Raw genomic sequence first — 21,453 nt, forward strand, 5'->3', positions numbered from 1 at the left:
ACACAAGGAACTATTTATGCACAACGTTAAAGAATACAAATTATTTTGGGTTATCGCCAAACTTTATACTCGTTTTTATTAATTTTTACAACATCTTTTAGATTTGGACACTATACTACTTTCTGGACTAAATGTGTACACATTTTAGAAACATAGTAGACTACTTATGCTCGCGATTAAAGAATTAGGAACGGTTTCGAACTATCTCCAAACTTTAGAGACTGTTTTCATCTTTTTATCTATATTATATGATACAAAGTACAAACATCTTTTGCTCTATTCTCTTCGTTTCTTTTCCTCACCTCTTTTTTCCCCTCTCTAAAAGTTCACTTATAAGCCATCATGTTCTCATGATCGAGCAGTAGGTTTGGAGAAAATTATAATAGAAGTATCACCTCTTAATGGGCCTTATCGTACATAGATTTAGTCTGGGCTCAAATGCAGAGTGAACTATAACTTTTTTTGCTCTTCCCAAAAAGACTACTTCTTGAGATTTCAAAAATCTCCCCCTCAACTCTTTTTTAGTACTTCCCTCTCTTTGATTCTTTCCATTTTCCTCAAGAAAAGGGAATTAAATTAACCCTAAATCTCCTCTGTCCCATTTCCTTACAAGAAGTTGTCAAAAGGGTTGAATTGATTTCTCTGATACTGCCGTTCTCTTGATTTTACAACTCTTTTTGACTAAAAGGGTATCTTAGAATCGCTTCAAAATTATTAAAAGACACCCAAGTTCACTTTTTTAGGTTCTTTGTTGTTTTGGGTCAGTTGGGAATGATCTGATATCTTTGTTCTTTTTTCAAGAATGGCTGATGATATGGTCATTCATTTTGCATCCAATTCTTCTAACCAATCTGACCAGTCTTTGCCTACAAAAATTGCGAAACTTGAGGCAAGAATGGTGGGGAAAGCTTCATCTGTTACATCTCAAGCTAATTCCTGGTCTTCACCAGCTATGTTTGAGAATGTTGCTGAGCCTGCCGCCGTCTCTAGTGATTCAGATGATGATGATGTGAGTTTATGAAATGATTTTCTTATTGCTGTTTCTGTTTTCTATTATAAAGTAGTAATTTGCTAAATGCTGCAAAATTTCATAAATTGTGCATTTAAAAGCTTAGAATTCAACTTAATTTGAGCTCTCTATATATCTATCTAGTTAATTACTGTCTTTACGAGTTTAGTTTTGGTCGGGGTTTCATGTAAACAGGTACCTTTGCAAGCATGGTTTACTCGTGTAACTCTAAAATAGTACTAAGAGAATAATGTAGAGGATAGAGATCTATTAGTTTCAATCTTTATTAGTTTAAGCTCCTTGATTTTCACTAAACTTCATGACTCGAGCACACAATCCTCGAGATACCACGTGTGAATGAAAAAAATGCTCATTGTTTTACCTACGATACCTCTTTTGAACTTCGCGACATAGAAGTTGAATTTCCAAAACATTATTCTATTTGTTTACATTATAATACTCTTTCAAATCAAAATGGAGCTTTAATGATTTGTGAATAATTCAGCTAGTTTTGATATATCAAAATTGTACGTAGGATGGATCTCTCACAAAGTTTGGCAGGAGCATAACATCTTTTAACCAAATATACTACATTGAGACAATCAATACTTATTATAGGAGTGACGGAAAGTCGGATTAATTAACCCTAAATCTCCTCTGTCCCATATCCTCACAAGAAGTTGTCAAAAGGGTTGAAATCATTTGTCTGATACTGCCGTTTTCTTGTTTTTACAACTCTTTTCGACTAAAAGGGGTTTCTTAGAATCGCTTCAAATCATCAGAAAGACACCCGAGTTCACTTTTTTAGGTTCTTTGTTGTTTTGGGTCAGTTGTGAATGATCTGATATCTTTGTTCTTTTTTTAAGATAGGCTGATGATATGGTTATTTATTTTGCATCCAATTCTTCTAACCAATCTGACCAGCCTTTGATAATTAGAATCATATTAACGGTGAAAAATCTTTTATATCATTATCACTTTATGCCCTCAACCTTTGCTAAACCTGGGGCTATATCGTTAGCATTTTATGTCCGTATCGCATAAGTGGTACGTACCATCCTACTCTGCTTGCCACTAAAACAGTGCTGTTTGCAACCTAGTACTGCTACTGATCTGGCCTCGTTCTTCACATGTTTCTTTCTATGCATTTGAAAAGTTTGACCGAATACCTAAATTTTCCAATGTATACTAAATACCACACACCAATTTCCATCATGTCTCTTTTTATACAAGCTAAATTTCTGCAGGAGATTTACAACTCATTAGTAGCAAATGTTAAGGTTTCTGGCCTTTAATTGCCTGGAATCTTCAAGAGAAAAACTTATCCGATGCCATTAATGCGAAAAAGGTCTTCCTTTAAAAGCTTTCCTACCTTGTTGTATTCAAACTTTAACCAGTCCACATCTTTTAACGTTTCTTCCTTCCAAAACCTGATCCGATAAATCCAAACAGAAATCTGTTTGAGTTGTCATAACCTAATAATTTGTGACCTCAGAATTTTATAACAAACACACCTCAGATAGATTATGGAAGTACATTGGATTAGTTTTCTCCCTTTACTTAAAAATGGGAAATTTGGATCCAAATATCTGCCATCTTGGAATGAATCAGAGATTTACTTTAATAAGCCCGGTTTTCTGTGGTATAATAACAAATATTCCTAAATTGGATCAGTGCTATCAAAAGCAAAAAGCAAGAAACTGTAAGGTCTGTTGGGGTTTTAACCATAACTAAATGCAAATAAAGTGTGGATTTCAATGAAAAAAGGCGCAAATATTTTTACAATAAAGTGAAATACCAATTGTTTAGCGTCTCCTCTCCGGGAAGCGCTTATTCGCAAAGATAAATTTATCTTAGACCCTTAGGGCTCGGTTGGCTGGGACAAGTTATCCCAGGGTTATTTTCCTACCCTAAATGTGGATAGAAATAACACTACAATCCCAGGATAAGTTATCTTGCGATTTTATCCCAACCAAAAATGGGCTAAACTCATCCTAAAATTAATCTCGGGATTAGTTATCCCTTATCCCTCCTACCAAACAAGCCCTTATTGACGAATCTGAAGCATTGAGGCACTCAACATGTTTTGAGGCTTGCTTTAAGGCTTAAGTGCGCCTTTGGCAACTTTGGATATGATTTGGAAGAACTAATTACTCAGTGTGGACTGCTCAAACTACTGATTACAAATTTGTGTTTAGTTTCTAGTCCTGCATTTTTTGCTCTTAAAGCATAACTTTTCATTCTTGTCGCTGACATTTCTCCTTCTTCTCTATCAGAACGGAGTGGAATATCTCATACAAGCAAACACTCAGAAACGGCGCAAACTTGAAGAAGACGACAGCTCAACTTCGTTTGACCGTGTGGAGGTATATCTTATATAGGTTTGCTATGTTTTGTGAATAACTTATTGTTCTTCTTGTCCAGTCCCTTTAGGTGTTAGCAAATCTAATTTCTGAGATGCTCTCTTTTTAAAACTATCCATTTTCTAGCAATTTTATCTTAGGGTGTTGTTCTGCTAAACCTTCTGGAAGAATGTATATGCTAATGCTGAAGCAAATACTTTTTTAGACAGCAGCTGATACAGGGAAAAAGATGGTAGAGAATACAGAAACAAGCAAAGTGGGTTCAGATGTGAATAGACGAAAACAAAGCCGTAGTAGGGGACAAACTAATTCTGGTAGAGGGCGTGGTTCCCGAGTTGGTGATCAGACCAGATTACAAGCAGGTTCTGTGTCAAATGGTCAGTTCGAGAACTCTTACAAGAAGGTGAGTTTTTTCCTGGCATGATTTAAGATATTGTTTTAGGATAGCATGATCTAAGGTTTATTTTAGGATTGCATGATTATCAGTAATGATTGAGTTTGAAAGGATAAGTTTGAAAAATACAGGCAAATGTTTGTCCAAAAACAACACATGGAAAGTTAAAACAAACAAAACAAGAGAAGCTCCTGCTTTATCAATGTCAATTCTGAAATGTTTAAAGCTGAATATACATATAAGAGTTCGCGCTGATAATTTCTACTGTTTATTCTTTATTGTACCTTCACAATGGTAAAATCTGGATTCATGCTGTTAGTTTCCACATTCTATATAGAATTTTTCCAGCTCTCTCTCTCCTCTCCTCTCTCTTCTCTCTCTCTCTTTGGTATTTCCGGCCGCAATCGAAGGCTGCGCCAGTCAGAAGCAACGCGAGGACCAGCTCCGACCGGCGAGCCTCTTTCTCTCTCTCCTCCTAAGCTCCGGTGAGGACGATAACAACAAGCAGCAGCTCCAGCTGCTCGGACCAGCGAGCGGCGAACAACAAACCCCGGCGAAGGTAAGAACATTCTTCTGCTTCTCCGGCGACCAGTCCAGAAGAGAGACGACAGTGCTGCTGTGTGTCGCCGGAGATCAACCAGATCTGGCCGGAAAAGTACCCATAGATCACCGAAACCCTCCATTTTCACCGACCAGGTTCTATCTATCCTTTTTCTCTCTCTTTTTTGCTCTGAATCTAGTCGTTGCTGGGCTCTTTCTTGCAGATCCTCTATCCCGGAACAGTATTTCAGTTTTCTAATATAGTTCTGACCTGTGCTGCAGTATATAATATAGTGGGTGTTATCGTGTCCTTTAGAATACACACTGTACTGGACCATATAGTGTAGCTGTTGTTATATTGCCCCTTACTGTGTACTACTGTTGCAGTTTTTAGTGTATTCCTGTGTAGATCTTACTGTGATTACAGTTTCGTTCTAGTGGATTTGGTATCTGATGGTGGTAGTGAGCCATGTCCTCGGTTGAGGCCGAGATCGAGGGGTAATAGTGGTAAGGGGGTTACGGGTTCTCATAACGTGAGGGTAGGATCTTGGAACATAGGTTCGTTGACGGGGAAGTCCATAGAGCTAGTGAAAATTCTCAAGAAGAGAAAGATAAATATAGCTTGTGTCCAAGAGACTAGATGGGTAGGCGCCAAGGCTCGGGATGTTGATGGGTTTAAGTTGTGGTACTCAGGAGGGTCAAGGGATAGAAATGGAGTGGGTATTTTAGTAGATGGGGATTTGAGGGAGCAAGTGGTGGAGGTTAGGAGGATCAATGATAGGCTGATGACGATTAAGCTAGTCATTAGAGGATGTACTTTGAGTGTTATCAGTGCTTATGCCCCTCAAGTGGGCTTGGACGAGGAGGCCAAAAAGCGCTTTTATGAGGATTTGGATGAGGTAGTTAGAGGTATACCAAATACCGAGAAGATTGTCATTGGTGGAGATTTTAATGGCCACATCGGGGCAACTTCTAGTGGATTTGATGATGTGCATGGAGGCTTTGGTTTTGGGGAGAGAAATGGAGGTGGAACTTCGCTTCTAGACTTTGCTAAGGCTTTTGAGTTGGTGATTGCTAACTCATGCTTTCCGAAGAAGGAGAACCACTTGGTTACCTTTCGTAGCCCGGTAGCTAAGACCCAGATAGATTACTTACTCCTTAGGAAGGGTGATAGAGGTCTCCTTAAGGACTGCAAGGTCATCCAAGTGAAAACCTCACTACCCAACACAAGCTTTTGGTGGTGGACCTGAAGATTAAGAGGGATAGGAGGAGGAAGATGATACCTGATCGACCGAGGATTAAATGGGGTGGGTTGACCCCTGCCCTTTCTCGGGAGATGGGCGAGGAGCTGATGGGGATGGGGGCTTGGAGTGGTAGCGGGGATGCGGACAACATGTGGAATAAAGCAGCTAGTTGCATTAGGGAAGTTGCTTCTAAGGTGTTAGGGGTGTCAAGGGGTAAATTTGGAGGCCATAAAGGAGATTGGTGGTGGAATGGGGAAGTCAAAGGTAAAGTGGAAGCGAAGAAGGCTGCATACATAAAATTGGCGGAGTGCGTAGACGAGGAAGAGAAGCGGACGCTTAAGAAAGTCTATAAGACGACAAAGACAGAAGCTAAGTTAGCTGTTACGAAGGCGAAGACGGCAGCTTTTGAACGCTTGTATGTCGAGCTGGGGGACAAAGGTGGGGATAAGAAGTTGTATAAGCTCGCAAAAGCAAGAGAGAGGAAGGCGCGCGACTTGGACCAAGTGAAGTGTATCAAAGATGAGGAAGGCAAAATACTGGTGGAAGAGACCTCCATCAAGCAAAGATGGCGAAGTTACTTTCACAAACTTTTAAATGAAAAAGGGGAAGCAGACATTGTGTTGGGGGATTTGGCACACTCTGAAAGACTTCGGGATTTTGGATACTGTAGGTGCGTTAGGTCCGAGGAGGTTATACGGGCTATTAGTAGGATGAGTAGGGGAAGAGCGACCGGACTCGATGAGATTCCGGTAGAATTTTGGAAGAGCATGGACAAGGAGGGCATAGAGTGGTTAACTGGGCTGTTTAATGTTATCTTTAAGACAGTAAAAATGCCTGAAGAATGGAGGTGGAGTACAATGGTTCCGTTGTATAAAAACAAGGGTGATATCCAAAACTGTAACAACTACAGGGGTATCAAATTGTTGAGCCATACTATGAAGATTTGGGAGAGAGTGGTGGAGATGAGGGTGAGAAGAGGGGTGTCTATCTCTGAGAATCAGTTTGGATTCATGCCGGGACGTTCGACTACCGAAGCCATTCATCTTATGCGTAGACTGGTAGAAAAATATAGAGAAAGGAAGAGAGACCTACATATGGTGTTCATTGACCTTGAAAAGGCCTATGACAAAGTACCGAGGAATGTCCTCTGGAGGTGCTTGGAGTCTAAAGGAGTCCCGATGATTTATATTAGGGCGATAAAGGACATGTACGGTGGAGCCAAGACTCGGGTTAGAACAGTTGGAGGAGACTCAGAACATTTCCCAGTTGAGATGGGGCTGCATCAGGGATCAGTCCTAAGCCCTTTCCTATTTGCTTTGGTGATGGACGAGTTGACGCGGTCTATTCAGGAGAAGGTCCCATGGTGTATGTTATTTGCGGATGACATAGTACTGATTGATGAGACGCGGGACGGAGTTAATGCGAGGTTGGAGGTATGGAGACAAACGCTGGAGTCCAAAGGGTTCAGGTTGAGTAGGACCAAAACAGAATATTTAGGGTGCAAATTCAGTAATGTGGTGGATGAGACAGATGTGGATGTGAGACTTGCCGCACAAATCATTCCTAAGAAGGAAAGTTTTAAGTATCTTGGGGCTGTAATCCAAGGGAGTGGTGACATCGACGATGATGTTACACATCGCATTGGGGCTGCTTGGATGAAGTGGAGGCTTGCCTCTGGAGTATTGTGTGATAAGAAAATTCCACCGAAACTTAAAGGTAAGTTTTACAGAGTGGTAGTTAGACCGGCCTTGTTGTATGGAGCGGAGTGTTGGCCAGTCAAGAACGCACACGTTCATAAAATGCATGTTGCGGAGATGAGGATGTTGAGATGGATGTGTGGGCACACTAGGAGCGACAAGATTAGGAATGAGGTTATCCGGGAGAAGGTGGGAGTGGCCTCTGTGGTGGACAAGTTGAGGGAAGCGAGACTGAGATGGTTTGGACATGTGAAGAGACGGAGCGCAGACGCCCCAGTGAGGAGGTGCGAGGTAATGGTGGTAGAGGGTACGCGGAGGGGTAGAGGTAGGCCCAAGAAGTATTGGGAGGAGGTGATTAGACAAGACTTGGCTATGCTTCACATTACCGAGGACATGACTCTAGATAGGAAGGAGTGGAGGTCGCGTATTAAGGTTGGAGGTTAGTAGGGTTAGCGTGTTGTCTTCCCTTGCGAGGGTACGGGTTGTTAGCGTTTGGAGTAGACCTAGCCTTATGCTGTTTTCTGCGTTTCACGCATCGCATTACTTTCTTGTTGTTATTGTCTCATTTGTTGATTATACGTTATCTTTTGTATTGGCTGGTATGTTTTATTTACATCTCTCCTGTCACTTAGATGTGTTGTTCTTGAGCTGAGGGTCTCCCGAAAACAGCCTCTCTACCTCCACGAGGTAGTGGCAAGGTCTGCGTACACTTTACCCCCCCAGACCCCACCTAATGGGATTTCATTGGGCATGTTGTTGTTGTTGTTGTTAACGTGTTTCCTATTTTCTTATGTCTTCCTTTATACCTTAGCCACCCTTGTTTCAGTATATTGTGTGCTCTATTTTTTACATGGGTGATACTCCCTTGATTATCTAATATAATTTTGCTAAACGCCTAGACCTTGCCCATTCCCCCTCCAAGAAAAAAGTATGGGCAACTCCCTCATGTTCTATTCTGGTTGTTTTTAGGTTTGTAATCCCTCCTATTTCCAAGGTGTTTTCTAATATATAATGGCCAAGGTGTATTGTTGTTTGAATGCAAACACCTTGGTAACGCATCCTTCCACCAAATGTGGAACAAAATTATCCTGAATTTCAGGCAAAGATTACTCTAAATGATTTATCCCACTCTTTCCTTTTGTTAATTGGCTAAACAAGTATGAGTAGGATACCCTTCGGGGTGGCCCAGTGGTTTGAGCTTGGGACTTCCATGTTGGAGGTCTCAAGTTCGAAACCCCTTGCCAGCGAAAGCAAGGGGTTTGCCTTCTGGGTCGAGCTCGTCGCACCAGGCTTGCCTAGTGCGGGTTACCTCTCCTATGTGGTTTGCGAGCTATTGCATAGGAGCGGGGGTTTTACCCTGTGCGCACCCAAAGGGTAGCGGCTGCGGGTTTCCCTTGTCATAAAAAAAAAAAAAAAAAAAAAAAAAAAAAAAAAAAAACAAGTATGAGTAGGATAACTCATATGTATAAGATCTTGCATGATAAAATTGTTTACCATCTTGTTTATTTGTAGATCCTTTCCTGGTGCTGAATATTGTAGTACTGTTAAGGTTATGGGAAAAGCTGACACATTGTACAATAAACTTAAGCTCACTGCTGGTTCCTGCATATTTGTCATATCTGGTTAAAGAGAAGACTATTCTAGTGCAGTCTTATCCAAGAGACAATTTAATGCATTAAGTTTAGCCAAAAACAAAAAGGAACTATTATTTACTTAGCTCTCCTCATTCTATTCTGGTTGTATTCGTATTGTCATAACTTATCTTCAGGTGTTATTCTAGTGTTTGATGAGTCAACCCAAGGTGTATGTTTGTTTGGTGATTGCTATGCAAACACCTTGGTAATGCTTCCTTCCCCCCAAATGTGACGATAGTCATCATAAATTTGTTGCTAAGAACCTATAGATGATTTATCCCATCCTTTACTTTTGTTAATTATCTAACCAAGTATGAGTAGGATACCTCATTTGTGTAATATCTTACTTGATCTCATAAGTTGTGTGTCATCTTGTGTTGGCCCCATTTCTGGTGGTGAATATTGCACTTACTGTCAAGGTTACGGAAAAAGCTTGCACATTGATAGTAATCTTAAATTCACAGTTGAGTAGCTGCATATTTGTCCTATCTTTTGCAAAGGGAAGACTAACATAGCAAAAGTCCTTTTTGGCACTTAACAAGTTCATAATTATGCTTGATGTTTGGGTTGGATTTGAACTGGATAAGGTTTTCTAGCAATGATTTTCTGATTGATTTAGTTATCCTTGTATACCTTTTCCTGTTGTGTAGTTATATAGGACACTAGCGATTACTTGTGGGCATATTGAGCATGTAATACATATAATCCACTGCAACCCCAAAGGCCCTAATACTTAATTGTGAAAGTCAGTTTGATTTAGCGAGTATCAAATGCAAATAGATTGTAATTTTGTTAGGTAATAGATGCATATTTTGTAACTTTACAATGAAAAGGATGATAGATTGCGTAGAATTGGCAGTTGTTTGTCAGTGGACTAACACATTACCAATTTTGCTTGTTGTAGGTGCAGGATAGTTTGCCTAAAGAGCAACTTGGGCATAATGGACAGACTGCATCAGAAGTATGGCTTTAGTTATAGTTTTCCGATTTCTTCCATACTTTTCTACTGTCAAAAGTGCATTCTAACCTACAATTTCTATCTGGGGGAATTTATGCCATAAAAAGGGTTCACAACTCATGAATTTGTATGCAGTCACTCTTTGCTACTATTTATAAATTTTTAATTATTAAAATGATGTGGAATGCCCTTGACATTAGGAGGAGATCTTACGGGCAAAAATTGTGGCTTTGGAGGAAGAGCTTAAGAAATCCCGTCAAGAGGCCACTGATTATCAGTATCGGTGTCAACAGCTGGAAAAGGTACAACTTCTTTAGGTTACCTAGAGTACTGCAAATAATCCCGATATCGAAAGATGTACTAATTCAATACTGGATAACAACATATGAATTAGTATATACCTGTATAAGGTCTCATAAATGCCTAAAAATTTGCTATATCTGGTACCTGTTTAGTTAACCATCTTTTGGTATCGCTTGCATGTTTCCAATAATGTTTAGTAATATTGATTTTAAAGCTAACAAGGTGTTTGAAATAAACAATTATGTTTAGTAGGGGAACATGAAATTTGTTAGTCCCTCTAGTCCACATATTAAGAAACCAGTCAATAACATTACCTAAGAGGGTTATTTGATACCCTTTCCCTCTCCTAAACAAGACCTTTTAGAAATTTATTCAGATCATTTACTAGGCGAGAGTAAAGTTGGATAAAATATATACCTTGTTTTTTTAAAATCACCTATTTTGGACCACGTTTGAAAGGCTAGAAAATCACTTACTGTGGACAGGAAAGAATAGCAATTTATCTCATAGTATGCCTCATTTTAAACTCTTAAAATTATTCTTTATTTGAGTTACAGAAAAACTTACTAGTCTGAATTTTATTTTGATTTCTAATCCTATATGGTAATTATAGAACATATGATGATAAACTGAATATGAATTTGGATAAAACAAATATATAAGTCAAGGATATTGTTAGAAACAAATGCTTATTTTATTTAAAACCAAACAACTAGAGGGGTGATTTTGACATTGGAAAACCTTAGGAAGCAAAAAGTTGTTTGTATTAGTTGGTGTTACTTACGCAAGGAGATGGGTGATGACGTGGATCATCTTCTCCTATATTGTAGCCTAGCCACGACATTATGATGGGATATTTTTCAGATGGTTTAGTATTTCATGGGCAATGCCAAGATCTGTAAAGGAGCTGATGTTCAACTGGAAGAGAGGAAGAATGTCGAGAAGACACAAGGTGTGGAATGTTGCTCCGCTCTATGTTGCTCGGACTCTTCCAAAATGTCGACAGGTGTGTATCGGATCCTCCAAAAATAGTGTAACTTTGAAGGATCCGACACGGGTCCGGCATCATTTTCGGAGAGTCCGAGCAACTTAGGCTCCGCTAGCTTTGATGTGGGTTATTTGGAAGGAGAGAAACATGAGTCATTGAGGGAGTAGAGATGAGTTCTGCTCAGTTGAGGAGTAGTCACCATCCCTTATTTTCTTTTAGTGCACCCATGTACTACCTGCTTGTATAGAAGCTCGGTGTCTTTTCTACAGAACCATATCTTTTTGTAGGTTCTCTACTTTTTGGTAGACCTCTTGTATATTGCCGATTTCAGTCTTTCATTCAATGGAACCTTATTTACTTGATAAAAAAAAAAACCCCAAACAAACATTCTAGATTATATGTACAAACTTTTAAACTACTAAGCAAAAATGTGATTACAAATGCAAATAATTTAGAAATTATTATTTATTGAATTACAATCCCTAAATTATAATCTGTATATAACTTGTCTGTGAACCAAATGACCCGTTAGTTGATTTGGCTTCGAATAGAACTTTCAATTGCAACTGACCTTTCAGCATTGCATACTTAAATTATACAGGAGCTGAAGGATCTTAAAGATTACGAGCAGCAGACAAAGCCAAAGGTGTGCTTCATTGGTTGTTTTACTTCTTTTCATCGGTCAAGTTCTGTTTCTGCCCTAGAAATAATCGGTACTGTTTGTATTTAGTTTGGGAGGTCACCTTTGCGAACCACATGACCAAATATTTGTGGCACTAACTAGCTACATCGGTGTGCTTGTCGCCAAATCAAATTTTTTGTCAGCTCTGATTGGTACTATATTTGCTAAAGTTATATATCTTTCGAGTTATCATCATATGTCTGAATATGCTATTGAAGAATGTATCTGTTAATATGATTTACCTGATGGAGGAACCTACAGAGTTGGTGTATTCAGCTTGACCACTTCAGTAGAACAGGCATTATTCAACTAAAAACCAGAGTTTTCTACATTATGTGGAAGTATGGAGTATCGAATAGGCTGTAGTACCAAAGTTCTTTGCATATATATGGTATGTATGTATACACACGCACAATTTGGGCACACCCATCGTTATTTCATTTTCCTAGCAAAATATTGTTTTCAAACTTGGCTTTGTTGGTTCTAAAAATGCTTCTTTTTGTTGGTCCATTTGTGGACATATTTACTATCTCATGCAAGTTGTGCGAACATCACTATTTGGCTTTCCTGTCAAAATATTGCTGTCAAATTTTGCTTTAGTTAACCTACAAATTTTACTCTTAGCTGTGTCCCATTGTGTCTGTAATAATCTCGTGTCAGCAAGCAGGTAAAAATACCAAGTTGATGAAAAATGGTTGATGTTATACCTGTTTATTGGTATTTCCTCATGGAAATGGTTCATTTATTTTTGTCTGCAGAGAACGAAAATAATGTCCGAGTTGCTAATATCTGTTTCAAAAGCTGAGAGACAAGAGGCTCGGATGAAAGTGCGCCAGGAATCATTGAGACTGGGCAATGTGGGAGTAATCAGGTACATCATTCTTATCAAGCTTGGTCTAGTATATTTAAGTAAGTTCAACAGATGAGAAGGCATCAGGAGTGTGAGAAGTAAGAAAAGGTGCAACGAGTTCCCATAATTGTGTGTTTACAGTTTACACTGAGGATCTTTTTCAAGTCGGGATTTATTTACCTTAGTTATGGATAATCTAAATACTGTACATATAATCAGCCCCAATTAACTCGGAAGTGAGGTTTTATTATTGTTCTTGTAATAATAGTATGGTGATGGATTCCATGGTGCATATTATTTCTTATAGCATTTTGTAATTGACGCAACTAGAGAGTGAATCTATCTTTAGGACTCTGAATAAGCACTCTAGATAGTGAGGTTTTAGGATAAGTAGAAGTAAGTAACACAAAATATTGCACTGAATGTAGCTTCCATGAAGAGGAATAATGGTGAAGTGAAATTTGTCGGGATTGTGATGTCTAAATGCAAAAGATTTAGATGCCTCAGCTCAGTCTTGCAGTAAAATGGCATAGTAGATGCAAGTGTACTAGATAGAAACACAGTAGAATGAATACTTTTTTGAGGAGATAAAAAAGGAAGTCAAAGTAACATGGCTTAAATAGAAGTTTAATACACGAGTGATATCCAAAATGGAGTTAATGTTGGGCACCTAAGGTCCAACATAGATGAAAGTGTAAAATGTGAATGTTAAAATGGATGTACAAGATTTGAGGAATAATGGTGAGGTGAAATTTGATGGGATTGTGATGTCTAAATGCAAAAAATTTAGATACCTAAGTTGAGTCTTGCAAGAAAATGGCATAATAGATGCAAATGTACATAGAAACAAAAAGGGATGATTACTTACCAAAAGAATTCTGGTGTCTTATGTGATAAAAAGGTGACACTAAGACTTAAAGGTAAGTTCTACAGAGCAGTAGTTAGACCAGCTTTGTTGTATGGGGTGGAGTGTTGGTTAGTCAAGAACTCTCATGTCCAAAAGATGGAAGTTGCGGAAATGAGTATGTTAAGATAGATGTGTAGGGGCTTACTAGCAAAGATATGGCCAGAAATGAAGATATTCAGGCTAAGGTGGAAGTGGCCTCCGTTAGGCTGAGATGTTTTGAGCATGTCAAAAGGAGATGCATAGACGCCCTAGTGAGGATGTGTGAGAGGTTGACGTTGGAGGGTCTGAGGAGAGGTAGGGGTAGGCCAAATAAGTATTGGGGAGAGGTGATTATGCAGAACATGACAAGTCTTTAGCTTACCGTGGACATGAGTCTTAATAGGAGAGTAAGGAGGTCAAGTATTCGGGTTGAAGGCTAGTAGTAAATAGTTTCACATTTGGTCTCTCCAGCTAGTAGTATTAGAATTATTTTCGGTTTTATTATTTTACAATTACTTCTTGTTGTCTCGTATGCCTCTATTTTCTTACTATCCTGCTATTGCTTATGTCTTCATTTATGTTGTGTTTTTGCTTTCTTTGAGACGAGGGTGTTTCGGAAACAACCTCTCTACTTGACAAGGTAGGGGTAAGGTCTGCGTACACTCTACCCTCCCCAGAACCCACTTGTGGTATTTTTATGGGTATGTTGTTGTTGGACTTGTCAAAAGAAAAAAAAAGGAATGAAAATAACATGGCTGAAATAGAGGTGTGCTTCAGGAGTGATATCCAGCCAGAAGGGAGTAAATGCTGGACATCTTAAGGTTTGACATAACGAAATTATAAATGTGAATGTTTTGATGGATGTACAAGATTGGACAAAATTAGAATGATCACATCTTGGTCTCAGCAAGTATCACCCATAGAGGTTAAACGAGAGGAAGTCTTGTTTGCCCATCTTTTTTTGAACAGGTTAGTGATTGTATAGGAAGGAAAAATAGTCGAGCACCAAGTAGTACAGTTTACATAGCTAGGGATCCTCCTATATAAAAACAAAAAGAAAGGATTCCTTTTATACAAGTTTTTTTTTTCCTTTTATACAAGTTCCTATCCCTTTAGCAAGTCTATGAAATCTACTGTGCTAATTTCATCTTTAACATCTCGAAGATAAAACAATAAGCCAAAAGTGATGAGTATATATACTCAGGCTTCTGCATGTCATCAGCTTTTCCTTCAAAGCATCTTGCATTTCTTTCTTTCCACAAAACCCAGCGTTTCCTTAAACAACAACAACATACTCGGTGTAATCCTGATCCCACAAGTGAGGTCTGGGGAGGGTGGGGTGTATGCAGACTTTACCCATACCTTGTGTAAGTTAGAGAGTTTTTTCCCGATAGACCCTCGGCTCTAGAAAATTGTTTTCGAAGCAGGTTTGAAATTTTACAGGAGTAAAAAAAAGTTATAATGAAAATACTAAAGCAAGTGAAAGTATTGACATCAAAAATAGTAAAGATAACCAAAGTAAAAGAAACAACAATAGTAATAAAATTGAAAAATAAGATAATAGTGGAATAATAATAGTGATATGATAAGGAGAAGAGGGAGCAAATAAGGTTCTCTAAACTAGAAACATGATCTCCCATGGTGAAGAAATTAATTGCTCGGCTACCCATCAACCTTCTAACCTTATCCTTCAATACTCCAGCTGGTTTTTAGCTCCCTCACTGACTGAGGCATGGTAAATGGTATCTTGAATTTGTTTAAAAACGGTGACCACATCTGACTCAGTGACTTGCCTCAGAGCAGTCTAGAAAGAGATGACTGCAATTTTCCCCTTCATTATTACACATGAAGTACCTAGTGCATAATGACAAACCTCTTTTCTGTAGATTGCTTTGTATCAGCAGTGCCTCCTGAGTAGGCAACCCCGTAAAACAATGATTTTTGACTTCCACGGCCAACTAAAAGGGCTGCTACCCTCACAGTTAATTGTTTTGTAGAATGAATTAACAGAAAATTCCATTCTTTCGCATATCTAGTGAGTACTGTCAAGTGCCTCGACATTTTGATTTTAGAGCCACTTTGTCCAAATCTTCCAATAAAAGAGCTACTCTAGGTATTCCCAATCAAAGCAATTCGTTTTAAAGCTAATACCCCAACATATACTTGTATGTTCATTGGTCCTTAGGTCCAGCACTATAGTGATTGAAGGTAACATAAAATGACGAGACATACCTAAAATCACCTAGAGGGAAGTTTTCTTTGAACACCTACAATCTCTCAAATGCCAACATGTTCAAAAGTAGAATACTATGTAAGCAAAAGATCTATATGGTTAATGACATCTTATTTTGGACTAAGGTCTAGTTGTTATTATGCTTACATGAGGTGTGACTTTACAAGTAATTCTTATTTTAGTTGGAGACTTGTAAGTCTTTTTTTTTTCCCGAAAATGGTAGCTTTGTATATTCCTCAAAAGACAGTACTAAAACTGTACTGGTCAATAATTACAACATGTACTTCAAATCCTACTATCTTTTGCTAAATTGAGTCTAGTACATCAATTATGGAGATAGTATCATTTGAGTATAATTGGTTACACCAAAAACATAGTAGCATAAGATAATTTAGCTTGACTTTTTGCATACTATTCTCTATACTATCAAAAGCTCTAGAATTCCTTTCCTTCCATATTGCCCACCATAAATTAGCTGGAATGATTCTCCATCTGTCTCTATTCTTGGATTGCTTTCCTGCTTCTTCCCAACTCTGGAATGCTTCTGTGATCTTGGCAGGCATGGTCCATGACATACCCTTAAGATTCAGGAATAACCTCTATAGTTGGCCAGTGATCTTGCAGTGTAGAAAGAGATGGTTAACCGTCTCAACATTTTACCCCGTATCCCCTTCTCTTTAAGTTGTCTCAAGTCGAGACAGCTTCGTTGGCTAACAACCAGACAAAACATGCCACTTTGAGTGGGATTTTGACTTCCAAATTCCTCTCCATGGCCAGTAACTTTGAGGCTGATTGGTGTGGTTCTGCCAGTTGTATGCACAACTTACCTTAAAACTTCCCTTCCAATTGCCCTATGGTGTTGAAAAAATCTGCTATCCTTTGAATCTCTCTTGAGGAGTCCAGTGATCTACTATGGTCTTCTGTTGGTGAGATACTAGAGAATATATATCAGGATACTAGACCTCTAGCCTACCTGCCTCATGCCAAACTTGGCGACTTGTAAGTCCATTTCAAGGATAAGTGTGAAAGTTAGGGAATCTTTAGCTTTAGTAAACTCTTGATCTTAAAGTATGAATTTTCTAGTATTGAGAATGAAATGGGTCTGAATTGAGCAAAATGGATACATAGGATTCATATACCCGATCCCAACTAAGGATTGAGTGTAGTTAATTGATTGATTAATTGCTGGGATTTTGTTGGTGATAACTATGTAACAAGTATACTAATAGAACTCTAGATTATCAATAGGACGTATGCTCATCCTCTAAGTATCAGTTTGTTTTTCGTGTTATCAAATATCATATTTTGAATCTATTTATTTTTGTGACTGCTGATTTTTTCTGCTCTTTGGTTAATTGCAGAGCTGGAACCGTTATATCTGAGGCCTGGGAAGATGGGCAAGCACTAAAGGACCTGAATGCTCAACTTGTATGTTCCGTATTTTGGTGGTCTGGCAAGGGAGTGCTTGTTTTGCATTTCATTATTTGGATATATTAATATATCCATGCCGACAACTAACAGTCACTGCCTGTCCATTTAGCTTTTAAAGTACAATAGAACTTCAGCTTATGTCCTAACAACCATGCCCACAACAAAGGAGAGATTTGAATTTGGAAAAATTAGTATATTGAGAATCTGAGAGTTGAGTCAAGAATTTAAATAATAGTTTCTATTGCCTGGATCTTTGGACACACAAGAGTTGTTAATCAAGGAAAGAGGCATTTTACGTATTAAAAGGAAGACCAAGTAACTTTGGAGACTTACCTGACTTAACTTCAGTGAGATTGTTTGCAAGCTGAATAAACCCAATATGGAAACTGATCCTATATGCTATTTAGTTTTTGGTGTCTCCATATTAGTTACACTGCTAAACATTGCTTATATCCTAGATCCAAGAGGTGTTATTGCTAATGAATCTTTTTTTACAGAGAAACTTATTAGAAACAAAAGAAGCTATTGAACGGCAGCGTAAATTGCTGAAGAAACGACAACCAGGTGAAGTTTTCCGTTTGAATCATACTTTCTCATGTTTCTTCTCTTGGATAGATTTCTGGTGTTATTTTGGTGAATGAGTGGATTTTGTCCCAAAAAATGTCCAAACCTGTTAGCCTTTTAGTAATGGCACAAGATCTCTAAAATTTCTTTTACTATATTTCTGGTCTTGAATCTGCTGTTCATTAAATGGCTGCATGACATTCCAAAGGTCTAATGCAAGTTGTGTGATTTTCAAGTTCACTATCGTCTTAGCAGATGACATTTGAACAAAGCTGGAGTTGTAAGCACACCATATTTAACTTGTATGCATCTCTTGCTCGAAGCAACACTTCACTGGAGGTTCTGTCTTAATATAGTTGCCTAAGTCTTATCATCTTGGAAATAATATTTTACTAAAATGACTCCCACATTGTCTTATTGTTCATGACAGTTTGTCATTATTTCAGCAGGAATAGCTGTTCAATTGATTTTTCATTTTCTTTGATTGCCCAAAACTATGTTTCTTGTAATATAAAAGGTTACTAACAATAAGGTTTACCCTACTATTGCAGATAAAAGTGATGGAGGAGATGTGGAGGGAGGTTTGCAGGAGGAAGATTCTTTCATTCAGGATGAAATCTACAAATCTCGTTTAGCTAGCATCAAACGAGTAAGTTTTCTCTTCCTTCTCTGAATATCTATCTGCCTACCAGTTCTGTCATTTGTGGTGCTTTGTTTCTAATATATTCTCCATGCTTCACACCGTCATATTCATTTTCATTAGGAGGAGGATATGATAATGCGTGAGAGAGATCGGTATGAACTAGAGAAAGGAAGGCTCATTCGTGAAATGAAACGCATACGTGATGAAGACGGTTCTCGTTTTAACAATTTTCAGATTTTGAACCACCGATATGCCCTCTTAAACCTTCTTGGAAAAGGAGGATTTAGTGAGGTCTATAAGGTAGGAATCTGAAAGTGGGTGTTAAATATATTTTCTTTCACCAAATGGCAATGTACATCTCTTTTATGTATTAACATACTGAGAAAAATATCCTTCCATTCACTTCAAATTGCAAAATTCTGGCAGGCTTTTGACTTGGTAGATCATAGATATGTTGCATGTAAGCTACATGGACTAAATGCTCAGTGGAGCGAAGAGAAGAAGCAAAGTTATATACGACATGCAATCAGGGAGTACAACATCCACAAGACTTTGGTGCACCATCACATTGTTCGGCTTTGGGACATATTTGAGATAGATCACAACACATTTTGCACTATCTTGGAGTACTGTAGTGGTGTGTTTACTCCCTTTATTGCATAATCAATATGGAACAATTACAATAATGCTCAGTGCAATGAGGTATTGTAGGATTACCTCTCATATTTGTCATAAATGTTTTTGCCTGTAGGGAAGGACCTTGATGCAGTTCTCAAAGCAACACCTGTGTTGCCAGAAAGGGAAGCAAGAATCATCATTGTGCAGGTTTTTCAAGGCCTTATTTACTTAAATAAAAAGTCACAGAGGATCATCCATTATGATCTGAAGCCAGGGAATGTTCTATTTGATGAGCTTGGTGTTGCTAAAGTTACCGATTTTGGTCTAAGCAAGATAGTGGAAGATGATGTCGGATCCCAGGGTATGGAACTCACATCACAGGGAGCGGGAACGTACTGGTGAGTGGTAGATTTGTGCTGTCATCATGTTTTTAGTGAGGTGCACTAGTTCTGAACCTACTTTTGCTGTCATCTCTTGCCTTTGTAAAATTTTACTAAGGTCCATTATTTCTGGATGTATTGTTTCTTCAGGTATCTACCTCCCGAATGCTTTGAGCTAAGCAAGACACCTCTTATATCCTCAAGAGTAAGTTCTCCTGCTTTGCTTTAACTTACTGATAAAGTTAAATAGGACTCCACTGTAAACCAGGAGTACACAACATTTTTTAAAATTCTTCGTTTCTAAAGATCTTGGACTTAATGCAGCGTCTGCATCTTGATTGATGCATATTTAATCCTAAAAGTCCATGATGAATGAACAGTTAACTATGTGTTTTTATGAACTAAACTCGTAATTTATATTTATGTAACTAGGTTGATGTCTGGTCAGCTGGTATTTTGTTGTACCAAATGCTGTTTGGTAAACGCCCCTTTGGGCACGACCAAACACAAGAGAGAATACTAAGGGAGGACACAATTATTAAAGCAAGAAAGGTTGAGTTCCCTACAAGACCAGCTGTCTCTAATGAGGCAAAGGTGAGGTTTTTTCCTTGCTATATCTGACTACATTTCTTATCTGACAACGATATGATAAATTATCCCTATTTTATTTTCCTTTTTGTGAGCATTATCAAGATAAACCAGAGGCCCTCAGAGTTGATAATACTGTAATTTCTACTAATATGCAGTAGATATTTTGTACCCAATTCAAAATAAAATGAAACCATTGACGTTTGCCTACTTTTTAGGTCATGATGCCCCAAATGTGGTTAACGTTTGGTCACAGCTATATTGTTCTTTTACTGATACATAATAATATGGCTTCGATTCAAGTTGAGTACATGCACCGATTGGCTCCATGTTTTATCTCAATCCCCATCAACTACTGTATTGCTAGCATGACAGTAATCCATACATACCATGACCAGAAACATCTAGAGCATAGCAAGATTCAGAATCAGGATACTAGAACTTAACTCTCGTGTCCGATATGAATATTCTGGGTATACTATCTAGTTGATGAAACAGAACTCGATTAAGCAATGTACAAGAAAAGTTAAATTCCAACAATATTTACGGACCTATTAGGATTTTGTTATATTGCTCTTGCCACTGATTCTTGGATCACTGTTTTATTGATTCTCTCCTTTCTATGTGTTTGAGCAGGAGTTTATTCGTCGTTGTTTAACATATAATCAAGCAGAGAGGCCAGATGTTTTGACTATCGCCCAAGACCCTTACTTGACATACACAAAGAAATGATACGAAGATGTTAATCACCACAACTTAGGCAGAGAGGATCGTGTCTCGTCTATGAAAGTGGTTGCTCTCCTAATGTAGAGACGAGGAGTGGTACTCAGGGAATTCTGTACAGTTGTAAAGCGCGTGTAATTTTTTGTCCCTGTACCTTCATCTGGTCCATTCCCATGTTTTCCATATTTTGGTTTTCTCATCTCGGAAGGTCTTTTATGCCATGCTTATTTCATGTTTTGGAATTCGATGGGTGTATCGATGAAATTCCATGGCGATTAAGAAATCAATTGTGTAGATTCTACCTACTAGTATGTTGGTAGAGGTTATACATACTTTGCTTGAGAAAAAAAACATGCAAGAGAAGTGGTTGATGAAAATATTTCATCACCTAATGTTTGTTGTTTAATCCTATCAAGTTTGTAACTGAATTTTACCAAGACATGTATTTAGTTTCTGAACAGCCTAAGATTAAAACAGATACTGTCTGTTTGAATATATATGCCTCCTACTTTCCTTTTTAATCTATTTCATAATAAGTCACTTTTTATATTTTTGTAATTTTCTTAATTCCAATATATTGCATGACATGTTTAAAACCATAATGCATCCACGGGTGTGGCCAAGTTGTCAATGAAGTATGTTGAGAACTATGAGGTGTCAGATTTAAATTTCAGTAGAGACAAACACTTTGTGATTCCTTTCTATTTATTTTACCCTTGGTGGAT

The 21,453-nt window shown here is 38.2% G+C and overlaps 1 protein-coding gene across 2 annotated transcripts; it reads left to right on the forward strand.

Annotated features, from left to right (window-relative positions):
• The first annotated feature begins 494 nt into the window (after positions 1 to 494).
• Positions 495 to 21,226, forward strand: LOC125843837 (serine/threonine-protein kinase TOUSLED). 2 transcript variants are annotated; one of them, XM_049523051.1, is made up of 16 exons: positions 495 to 1,009; positions 3,286 to 3,375; positions 3,578 to 3,775; positions 9,786 to 9,842; positions 10,040 to 10,141; positions 11,732 to 11,776; positions 12,571 to 12,683; positions 17,143 to 17,209; positions 17,710 to 17,776; positions 18,328 to 18,425; positions 18,540 to 18,719; positions 18,846 to 19,056; positions 19,171 to 19,435; positions 19,568 to 19,622; positions 19,850 to 20,011; positions 20,642 to 21,226. In XM_049523051.1, exons 1-16 carry the CDS (start codon positions 803 to 805, stop codon positions 20,735 to 20,737), a joined length of 2,013 nt encoding a protein of 670 aa, XP_049379008.1. In that variant the 5' UTR covers positions 495 to 802; the 3' UTR covers positions 20,738 to 21,226. The 2 variants fall into 2 exon arrangements, with proteins under 2 accessions (XP_049379008.1, XP_049379009.1); XM_049523052.1 differs by having other exon boundaries at positions 517 to 1,009; positions 9,792 to 9,842.
• Positions 21,227 to 21,453: the final 227 nt, after the last annotated feature.

Source organism: Solanum stenotomum, chromosome 11 (genome assembly GCF_019186545.1).
Source record: "Solanum stenotomum isolate F172 chromosome 11, ASM1918654v1, whole genome shotgun sequence".
NCBI lineage: Eukaryota > Viridiplantae > Streptophyta > Magnoliopsida > Solanales > Solanaceae > Solanum > Solanum stenotomum.